At 43.4% G+C, this 11,953-nt stretch overlaps 1 protein-coding gene across 1 annotated transcript; it reads left to right on the top strand.

Moving 5' to 3' along the window:
* Positions 1-2,663: 2,663 nt before the first annotated feature.
* Positions 2,664-7,963, top strand: slitrk2 (SLIT and NTRK-like family, member 2). Its single transcript, XM_077022472.1, has one exon. It carries the CDS (start codon positions 3,253-3,255, stop codon positions 5,809-5,811), a length of 2,559 nt encoding a protein of 852 aa, XP_076878587.1. The 5' UTR covers positions 2,664-3,252; the 3' UTR covers positions 5,812-7,963.
* Positions 7,964-11,953: the final 3,990 nt, after the last annotated feature.

Genomic DNA, 11,953 nt, shown 5'->3' with positions numbered 1-11,953 from the left:
CCAACCCCCCCCCCCCCCCCCCCTTCCCCAGTGCAAAAGTAATGGAGTGACAATGTAACAGGTGGGTCACTGTTAAAACATCTGTATTTCTCAGAATGCAGTAATTTCAATAAAAGACTCCATAATATCATTCATAATAAAGTTGGTCAACAGTAAATACATGAGATGCAAGACCAAGTTATTATTATAAGTTATTATGATTGACTGCTGAATCGTTCAAGACTGCTGGGTTATAGCTGGGTCAAATTTTTATTTTATTTATTAGAGTGGATTGGATTCGTAACATATGGATGTATGAATGTATGGATTTATTTCTAGAACAGGCTTTTCTGAAAGTGCATTAAGATCACTACCCTTCATTAGTGGCTTTCAGCATATGTAAACTGAAAAAAAAAAGAATTCTACAAAGAGCTACCAGCCATTAAACCATTTGGAATCTGGAGTCTTTTGTAAATGAGGACAGATATTATTACAGTTTAAGAACCTTCTCAATCACCGAGACACCTAATCTAAGTAAATTCCCTTCCTCTTCTTATTCTACTCTTTGGATTGCTTTCCAAGGACACGTCATGGCTCGGTTCATATCGGATCATTTTGTTTGATTAAGGGAGGCAAAATGGATTGTATTTTATTTCATCTCTTGTGTCAAACTCACAAAAGAGTTTGTTTATCTATTCTTTCTTTCATTTTTTTCTAAACAAGTATGAAACAAAACAAAATGAAAGGAAAAATGGCTATATGAATAAGACATCCGTCTTAAGATTACTAAACAGTGTTTCCTTGCAGTGTTTTCAAAATGACTTCACTGACAGGATTAAGATACCAGATCAACCATAGACTGGCAAAAAAAATGCCATGTCATTTTCTTGGGCTAAAATTCAGGCAGGTGGATAACCTCAAATCTTTTGCGGTGTGCCCTGTTTAAGGACCAACATGCCCTGGTCCCCGTAGCCTACAGAAAAAGAGAAAGTGTAGAGATACAGTTCTCCCAAGCAGGGTGGAGACAGCCCCGCCCAAGCCCAGGATTGATGGATCAGGCCTGTACATTCATCACTCTGCCTGCCGTCCCCACTATGGGAAATCACTGGGAACAACTCGTGTCCGGGTCAGCACTTCACAGGGGTAGGGTGTTGTGATCCATCAACACCAGGCTTGTCTGTTCTACCTAGGAGTTATGACCAAACGCGACATTGTTTCAACCCATGAGGGAGTCAGAATCCATCCACAGATGCAGCCCACCTTGGTGATATGTTCATAAAAGCAGCAAATAAACTGTATAGTGCTGGACTCTGTGTGGGAGTTATAAGCTCAAGGGAGCGGGGGAAAAAAAAACAGAGACCCCTGCATTGGTATCTGGATGCAGGATCAGCGATGAGTTCATTTAAATTAAGAGTGTGTTGCTCTGTGGTGATATTAAATAACTCATTCCGCTGCTATACTTCATTCTAATTGTACTGTGCTGCAAATATTGTAATGATTCTTAATTATAGGGATCGATGATGGCTATTTGTATCAATGGTATATGATTATATGCACGATCTAATCACAAAGCTAAAAGTTCATGTAAATACCGGTCTGTTAAATAAACCCTACCTTAGACATAGAGCGAGTAAGCATCATTAAACACGCTCTCGTGATGAATGAGCTGCCAAACAACAACTTGAACCCCTCCGGGTTTTGGTGTAGGAACAACGGAATTAGAATGGAACGGGGTGCCTTATAAAAATGTTTATTAAGAGACATTTATTCTGAGATCTTTAATTTTAGAAGCTTGTTTCCACTCTCGTGATTCTCTAGCTTGCTTCAGTGGATGTCACGCGCATGTTCTTTCTGCTGTCACACCGTCAATAACCCAGAACATGTCGTTAGTAAATGGTAGTGATCTAAAAGGCCTGGTTCCAACAGTCCGGTGGTTCAGGCCACGTTCAAGAGGGGCTTCCAGCCAGGAACAATATTGTTGCCCCTGTTGGCTTTTGTGATTGTTATAGTCAGTATACTGCATGTAAATCAATAATTCATGATGGTTCACCTTATGCCTCAGGGGCTTTTGTAATTGTATCGTTGGCTGCATTTTAATACCACAGTGAGTCATGATAAATCCGCTGTCAGACTGTGCTATTGCCAAACCCTTAAAGCAGCACTATATCTGGAACGTTTTGCAAACTATACAGAACAGTCTAGCCTGAGCCAGGAGATACTTGAAAACTAAAGTTTTGTTAGTCCGTGACGGTGTGATTATTTGAGAACGTTTGAAACGATGATTCCACCTCCTAGTGGCTTGACATACGAACAGCAGCTTTCAAATACAACATAAAGGCATTTCTGTTAAAACTGTCTGTTTTTATGTTAAATTTGTGAGGAACAAATATCCAAAGACATTTTATATAAATTGCAAAGTATTTTACATTTCTCAACAGAACGTAGTATTGATATATGTTGTGAAAATATAATAATAACAATAATAATAACAACAGTAATTCCAATTAAACACATTGTTATTATTATTATTATTATTATTCTTTTATTATTATTATTTATTATTACTACTACTACTCCTACTACATCAAAGTAAAAAACCTCTCTTTCTCCAGCGGCACCATAATCTTTGGTGTGACTAGGTGACGTCGGAATTCCAGCGCTCCGACGTGGGAGGACGCGGAGGTAAAATTCTAAGTCGGCGCACACACACATTCTCAGTGGACGTGAGCAAGCAGGCGCGGAGACCGTTTCACCTCTCCTCTGCTCCGGACTTTGGATTGCTTTGCATTATTTTGCTTGCCGGTCCCCATTGTTAACAAGTTCGCGCGCGCTCCCTTTTCGTGCAGCATCTCGGGAAGTTGCATGAATTCCAAGCAGGATGCAATTCTTTCTGACCACCGAGGAGATCGACTGCAAAATGTGTGCGGCTCAGTGAATAGCACGCTGTCAAATATCCGCTTCCTCGGATATGCCTGCAACTACTGCATAAGCGGACGGCCACAACTCGGGCTTATCGCAAAGGTGTGTTTATCTTCCTCGACGAGAATGATTTTGAATCTTCTGCAGGTAAAATGTGTCCAGTGATGGATGTCTGTTTTGGGCTGCCTACTGGGATTTAAGGAGGGTGTATGGAGACCCGCGCGCTCCAGTGCGCTTTTATCACAATTTGACCAGTTACGTGTTCCTATTCGGCTTTTTGCATGCCTTCACTGAGCTCTGCGATTTCACGGCCCATACTACGTTGATGTAAGGGCTTTCGGCGCTATCGTAAAAATGCTGAACAACATTTTGTTGCTGAGCGTTTTAACGGTCACCAGTTTCTCCTCGAGGACAGAGAGCAGGAAAACTTCGAAAGACATTTGCAAGAATCGATGCTCCTGCGAGGAGAAGGAGAACACATTAAATATAAATTGCGAAAACAAAGGATTTACAACCGTCGGTCAGTTTCAGCCACCGCAGAACAAAATCAGTCAACTCTTTCTGAACGGAAACTTTCTTACGAAACTAAACCCCAACGAATTCGTCAATTATGGTAATGTAACATCTCTTCATTTGGGTAACAATGGGTTGCAAGAAATTAAAACAGGCGCTTTCAACGGCTTAAAAAACCTAAAACGCCTGCATCTGAACAACAATAATTTGGAAATAATAAAAGAGGATACGTTCTCTGGTTTAGAAAGTTTGGAGTATTTACAGGCTGATTACAATTATATCAGCGCCATAGAAGCAGGCGCTTTCAATAAACTGAATAAACTCAAAGTCCTGATTCTCAATGACAATATTTTGCTTTCTCTGCCTAACAATATATTTCGTTTCGTAATGTTGACGCATTTGGATTTAAGAGGGAACCGACTGAAGATGTTGCCCTTTGCTGGCGTTTTAGAACACATTGGTGGCATAATGGAAATTCAGCTGGAGGAGAATCCGTGGAACTGCACTTGTGATCTGATCCCGTTAAAAGCGTGGCTGGATACAATCACTGTATTTGTAGGAGATATCGTTTGCGAAACACCTTTTCGACTGCACGGGAAAGATGTCACGCAGTTGATAAAGCAAGATCTTTGTCCCAGGCGCAACGTTGGCGACGCGAGTCACCGCGCAATGCAGCCCTCGTCTGATTCTCAGTACCAGGCGCCCTCTCCCACGTTACGCGCGCGCATCACGCCAACTCGCGCGCCCAAAGCGTCCCGCCCTCCCAAAATGAGAAACCGTCCTACTCCCCGCGTGACGTCCGGCAGAGATAAACATGTGTTTGGCCCTATAATGGTATATCAGACGAGGTCTCCGGTGCCAATGACCTGTCCGAGCATTTGCGTGTGCACGTCGCAAAACCCAGACAGTGGATTAAACATCAACTGCCAAGAACGAAAACTGCATAACATCTCCGAGTTACAGCCTAAACCGTCTTACCCAAAGAAACTTTATTTAACTGGCAATTATTTGCAGACGATATACAGAGCAGATCTGACAGAATACAGTTCCCTTGAACTTCTCCATCTAGGGAACAACAGGATAGCGTTCATTCAGGACGGGGCCTTCGAGAATCTGACTAGTTTACGGAGACTTTACCTCAACGGCAACTACATTGAAAGTCTGTCCCAGTCATTGTTCGCTGGGTTGCAGAGCTTACAGTACCTATACTTGGAATACAACATCATTAAAGAGATTTTACCACACACGTTTAACTCGCTGCACAATCTCCAGTTACTCTTCCTCAACAATAATCTCCTGAGATCTCTGCCCGATAACGTATTTGGAGGGACGATGTTAACCAGGCTTAATCTCAGAAACAATCACTTTTCACATTTGCCAGTGCGCGGGGTTCTGGACCAGCTCTCGGCGTTCATTCAGATCGATCTCCAGGAGAACCCGTGGGACTGCACCTGCGACATTGTACCGCTGAAGAACTGGATGGAGCTGTCCAGCACCAGCGTGGTGGTCAACGAGATTACGTGCGACTCGCCGTCCAAACACGCAGGCCGCCTCCTGCGCTCCCTGCGCAACGACGCCATCTGCCCGGAGACGAGCGAGGTCCCACCAACAAAGGCCCCCACTGTCATCAGCTCCACCACGGAACCGACTCCTTTCTCGGCCATAACCCCCACGGACAAGGTGCCGGAAATACACCCAGAAGTGCCCTTGTCCGTCCTCATCCTGGGCCTCCTCGTTGTGTTCATTCTCTCGGTTTGCTTCGGGGCGGGTTTGTTCGTGTTCGTCCTCAAACGACGCAAGGGAGTGGAGAATGCTCCTTCCGGTGCCAATAATCTGGATTTGAACTCCTTCCAAGTACAGTATGGCTCTTACAATACAGAATCCAATGCAGAAAAAAGTGAGAGTCACGTGTACAACTACATCCCTCCCCCCGTTGGACAGATGTGCCAGAACCCCATTTATATGCAGAAGGAGAACGAACAGGTAGCGTATTACCGGAATATGAAAGATCTGACCCTGTGCGCGCTGGACCCGAAGAAAGAGGAGCTCGCCCGCAGTCCCGCTTACACAATAAGCACAGTGGAGTTCATTGACAAGCAGCCCTGTGGCAATCGAGAGCCCGAGCTGCTTTATCAGAACATAGCAGAAAGGGTGAAAGAGCTCCCCGCTGCCGGGCCACTCAGCTATAACTTTTGCACTTTACCGAAAAGACCCTTCATTCAACCGCACGACACGCGACGGCACAACCAGGATCGATTAAACAAAACCGTTCTGTACGGGACCCCGAGGAAATATGCCGAAACCTCAAAAAACGAGCACCCGTTATTGCCCGGCAAGCTGAAAACAGAGCCAGACTACCTCGAAGTTCTGGAGAAACAAACTGCAATGAGTCAGCTGTAAAACTGTCTCACGTAAAGTTGACGCGGTGAATATAATCGTCACACAAAATGTATCATCTGTGTATTCGGCAAAAAAAGACTCGAGCAAGTCGTGCTAAGCCTTTTCACCTTCATCTTTCCGAGCATAAGCTGTACAAAAAAGAGAGAAAAAGAAAAAAAGTATCCGCATTTTAAAGATGCCATATTATTTTCTCTAAGGTTTAAATTATTTACTGTACTTGAAAACATAAAGACTGTAGCAGTTGTCGCAAGAACATGTATAATACAGCTTAACGCGTTTTATATGGAGTATATTTTTTCCTCAGAGGACGACGCTTTTCCGAAGCGCGATAGTGAATCATGAAATGACATTCCTGTATGGTGTACGATGGTGAGTGGGATAAACAATAACCGGTTACATCCACTTCAATTCATTGATTCCAGAAGTGCCTTTGCACTCGATGAATTTTATCTTTGTTTCCTGTTAATTGAAATTTTATAAGTGATGTATTTTAAAGACTCTTTATGTAAAATAGAATTATTTGTCCATTGCATTAAACTCAGAAAGGAAAATATACTCTATTTATTGGTAGAAAATGATGTTTTTAAATCTCCGTCTGTTTAGAATTTAGATTGTTTGGCCTAAGCTAAATTGGCTTTACAATGCACTAGAGCTGAAGAGCTGAATTAAATTTTCACATAATATACACTTGGCAGTGGTCGTGGATTGAGCAGTGGATTTATGGCACAGTTTCTCTCCCTACCTCCTTTACCCCCTCCCCCCTCTCTCTCTCTCTCTCTCTCTCTCTCTCTCTCTCTCTCTCTCTCTCTCTCCCTCTCTCTCTCTCTCTCTCTCTCTCTCTCTCTCTCTCTCTCTTTCTCTGTGGGGTGGGGTGGGTGCTGTATTGCACATAACAAGAATTAAGCACCTATGCCAGAGTTTCCCAGTCCTTGTCTAAGAGTATTCCCACAGTGTACATTTTTTACGATTTGCCCTACTCTAACACAACTAATTTAAATACATGGAGGGCTGAATAATTATCTGATCGGTTGAGTCATGTGTATTAGGAGAGAAAACATTCAAATGTACAGGGAAGAAAAACTCAAGATCCAGAATTAGGAAACACTTCTGCTATATTTATACTACAATTTTACTATGCTCTCTGCAATATTGACAACATGCATTATGTTATTTTCATGAATCATCAACTAAAAGGCATGGACGTTTTCTGCGTTTGCAAATATTTTGTACCTGTGACTCAACTCACCAAAATGCCATTATGGTTTGTGCTATTGGTGTATCTAATTCCAACAGTATAACACTGGCATCTGATTTGAGAAGCCTAATTTATGGTAGTATTTATCCCTGTACAGAGGTGCATTTAAGTCAGCTGCAGTGTTTTGGTGCATTTAAAATAACAGTCGCTGTCCAAGGTGCTAATGAGGGCTTGGCTCTTGTTGGAATGAGCATTGGTTACAGCTCCTGCATACCAACACACATATTACCATTTCTTTTTAATCTCAATCACCCTCAGTCTTTGAAGTACTTCAGAAGTGCACAGAGTGATTTGTTTAAGAAGGTAATTTGCCAACCCAAATTAAATGTGCTGTATTAATTTTCACTCCCTCAGAGTTCATGTCAATTCATTTCTCGTATACCTGCACTTGTGATTAATACAACTACTTTCTGTGCATTATATATTCCCAATCCATAATTCAGAGTATGGTTATATAGGCTTGCAACTGATCTCAAACGTCCATGTGCAAAATGAGGTAAATGTTTACCCCTGTGGGAATGAGAAGACCTGGGACAGCCGTGCTTGATGGTGTGTGTGTGTGTGTGTGTGTGTGTGTGTGTGGGAGCATGAGGGAGCGTTTTTCATCCAGTTTCAAATAGACTGATTTTCTTTGCTGGGTACAATAGGCCTCTGTGTAGCTGTTTCCTGATGTGGTGGAGAATGGAAAGGCTGAGCCTGCCTCGCACACCAATGAGGGGGCCGGCCCAGCAGAACACCCCCTTCTTAACCAATGAGGGGGCCAGCCCAGCAGAACACCTGCCTTCTTAACCAATAAGGGGGCTGGCCACCAGCAGAACACCCTCCTTCTTAACCAATGAGGGGGCTGGCCCAGCAGAACACCCCCCTTCTTAACCAATAAGGGGGCGGGCCACCCGCAGAACACCCCCCTTCTTAACCATTGAGGGGGCTGGCCCAGCAGAACACCCCCCTTTTTAACCAATAAGGGGGCTGGCCACCAGCAGAACACCCCCCTTTTTAACCAATGAGGGGGCTGGCCCAGCAGAACACCCCACTTCTTAACCAATGAGGGGGCTGGCCACCAGCAGAACACCCGCCTTCTCATCGTATGGGGCTGTGCAAAATGGAGATGTCGCGCCTCAACTTTGAAATAAATAACGGCTTTTAATTGGTTTGTGCCGACTGAGATGGAGTGGTGGTGTTCTGTCTGTGTAAATATGTCGGCTTTCATTTTAATTAGAGACATGCTAGGATTGCTTCTTGGATTTATTGGAACAATTGAGGTATATAACACTATAGCAGCCATAGAATCAAAGGCATGCTGGTGTGCTAACTTGCTAACATACACACACACAGTGTACGTTAGCATGTTAGCACATCATCGTGCCTCTGATTCTATGGCTGCTCCGTGACTCTGCTCAGTAAGGATTTTCATCTATTACCAATGCAGAGCCCCTTTTTTATGGTTGAGGATGCTGCAGGTGGGTGACGCGTCCCTGTACGGGCTGTGCTGTGCTGCTGCAGTGTTGCGTAGCACCGCGTGCCGACAGCCACACAGATTAATTGAAGAGAGAGTTCTGGAAGCCACAGAGCTCCTGTGCCATTGCATCACTTTGATGCCCCGGGCTGTGGTCATGCCATGGGGCACTGGAGTACGCCATGCACTTGGAAGGGAGTTTGCTTCCGAATCAAATCAATGAGCGAGAGCAGATGCTTGCTGCTGGGGGCTCGTCCCCGAGCTATTCTGGCCTATTTCAGCTCTGTGCAACAGCAACTTTAGCTCCTCTCCGGCATTATTCACCAGACCACCACCACATCCACTTTCCTCTCCCTCTCTCAGCCATCTAAAAACGCACATCCCAAACAAAAGTCTCATTTTTTACTTCAAGATTTTTCAGATGTCTTTTGCTTTTGAAAGCGATTATTCACCTTTCCCTGGGACCCTCATTAATCATCATTATCTAGAGGCCCATCATTCTAGCCAAAATATAGTTTTGATAGTTAATCTGAGAAGAGACAAGAATTAGGCATTACAAAGAAGCAGTTGAGGTTTAAGTCACATTGGTTCTCATGTGGAGTTTTACAGAAAACTGAATATTACTGTTCAAGGTTTCTAGAAACCGATATTACTTAACCAAACCATATTGCAAGATCGGCAACTAATTGTTAGATTTGTGGAGTAAATATCATTCAAGTTATTAGAGAGGGTATTAGTTTGTTGCTTTTGCTAACAAAGCTAATGCCTTTATGCCTCATTAGGCAGTAAAATGCCGATATGGAAATGGCTCAAGAGGAAATGGCAAAGGTCTGGCTATAAGGAGTGATTGTTTGAAGATGTTTGCCTGAGAAGCTCACAACCAAGCTGCTTGTTTAATATTTTTGCTGTTGGCCTAATTATGCTGATTGCACAAGTGCAACACTTAACATAACTCTACTCCAAATAAGGATTTCACACCTTAAAAGTTTGATTTTAATAGACATTTCATGTATTCTAAAAAAGTATATAAAACATACTCTTTAACTAACTCTTTAAATAACCTCAAGACCAGTTATGAGAAGCAGATGAAAAAAGTACATAGATTACAGCATCAGAATTGAGCTTTTTATAATTGAGCATTTTAATGAGTACAGAAATCAAGAAATGTAACATTGTAACATGACATTGGCAGTCTTCACAGCTGTCAGAATGTCTCAAACTTTTTGTTGGCTTTTGCTCTCGGTTTATTTTCGTTTTCATTCTCTTGCGGAGATGTCTGACATCATGCCCTGCTGACCCACCCCCACCCTCCTGCACCACCCTCCTACACCACCCTCTTTTTCAGTCATTACTCTTTTGTAAAGAGGAAATGTAACGGTATTCATGTTGGAGTCAAGACTCGCGTGCTGGACTCTTTGATACTCTCAAGTAATGCACATTGAATGCAGTTCTTCCCAATCTGAAGTCTGTAGGCGACTGGTGTGTATAGGCTGTCCAGATTGTCTTCTATGATTGGCTGGACAGAACCTAAAGCATACAGCAGCCCTTATGGCCGTACGTACGCTGGTCATTATCCAGTGTGAGGAAACTATGCTGCATTAGTAATGCCCCAGCACCTCCCCGCCTGCTCGACCTCCTCCTCACCACATCTCCTTCGTGACGATCAGCCTGGCTGTAGCTACGGCAAAAAAGAAAAAAAGGAAAAATCGGAATCACTTACACCTGATGATACTTGAGTGGTGGGTCCGGTGAATTGCTGGAAGAGGTTTTTTTTCTGAAAGGTATGGAGATTTGAGGACTGTGGACCCTGAAACAGCAGGTGCAGGATGTTCCTAACAGAGTTGGTCAGTGGGAACCTTAATAAGTGTCTTTACTGCTCACGTTCGATATGAACGTACAGGATTACTCTACAGAACGCACTAGAGTTTGATTCTATGACAATAGGGGATGTTGCAGACACGCACCATCTCATTAAAAATTCATCAATTGCTCATTTTCTTGTTCCATTTGCAAAGAAGCCTGCATCTTTACTGCAGTAATGTCATGGACACCACTGGTATAGCATTGTCTATATTAACACTTAAATCAATGACGTTCCTGTAATCGCCTGGTATTGCGGTGTGCACAATCAGAAACTCTGCGTGTATGAGACATCAAACCCATGCAAAGTAGTTCGTTGCCTGACCTCACCACAGCAGCAATCAAACAAAAGGACCAGCGGGCTTGCTGACATCCGCCTTGAGTAGCTGTGCACATAGACCTGGATGGCTGAGTGGAAGGCTGATGAAACTCAGCAGAATACAATCAGCAGGCCTTTTTGTTGACTTCACATGAGAGCCAGGTCAGATAAAAGAAAAAACCAAAACAAAACAGACGTGGAGCTGAAAACTGAAAGAAACTGTTTGAATCCCTCCACCGAAAGCCACAGGTTCAACCACCATGTTATTATGGTTTTGTTTGTTGGAAGATTTCTCCACCGCATTTGTGAGACCTCATTTATTCATATTAGTGGAAGAGGATGAGGTTACAACATCCTGTCTGAAACCACAGTCCTGCAGAGCGTGAATGAGACTCTGGCTCTCTGTTGCAAATCTAGCCTTGTAAAAACAAAGAGCCCTCAGATGTTGACATTAGTAGTCACACAGCAGTGGCCTTCCATCTAAAGACACAGGCATGAATGCTGGCGTCCACTGAACATTCTCGCTATCACACATTGCGATGCCGATCTTGTTCGTAGGAGAAGGTGGGGACGGGTGTTATTGTCTTGGACGTGGGGACAAGATCTATGTGTGCCGTCTTTCTTCCCTCTATCCCTTTTGATGAATAATGTATTTGTTTCCTGGCTGTTTAATCATTTAGCCGGTAATGATCAGTCGTATTGCAAAGTGACAGGACACCCTAAACAACAGTCACCAAAGGAACTGCCTTGTGGCTTTTGACGAGCGGCAGGCCATCTCTCTCAGAACAAGTGCACAACCCGCATCTGATCTATGAGTGTGCGCATGGCCGTCTATAAAGATATGTAGCCATTATTTCCTTAGAGTGACACACATGTCGTTCTGAAATAAGACCTGGGGTGAGTGACATATACAGTCACGTAAATGATAGTAATGGCGGAACGACCTCAACTTGAACAAGAGCTAAACCTGAAGTGCACACAAGGCAAAATAAGGAGATTCTTGCCATTTTATGACATGCCACTTTGGGTCTCCTAAGGGGATCTTTGAAAAAGAAGCTACACATGGTCAAAATCGATGGAGGTTTAGAATGGCTAATTCAAGTAATATTTGACCTTGTGTCTAAGTGGTCTGAGTCAGAGAGCATTGCTCTTTTTATTAAGAAAAGCATGTGGGAAGGAAATACTCTTATTTTGTTGCACAAATGACAAAGATGTCACCCAAGACCCCTATAATGAAAGGGGCATGATCAAA

This window comes from Brachyhypopomus gauderio, chromosome 11, assembly GCF_052324685.1.
Source record: "Brachyhypopomus gauderio isolate BG-103 chromosome 11, BGAUD_0.2, whole genome shotgun sequence".
Taxonomy (NCBI): domain Eukaryota; kingdom Metazoa; phylum Chordata; class Actinopteri; order Gymnotiformes; family Hypopomidae; genus Brachyhypopomus; species Brachyhypopomus gauderio.
This window is presented reverse-complemented; position numbering and strand designations above follow the sequence as displayed.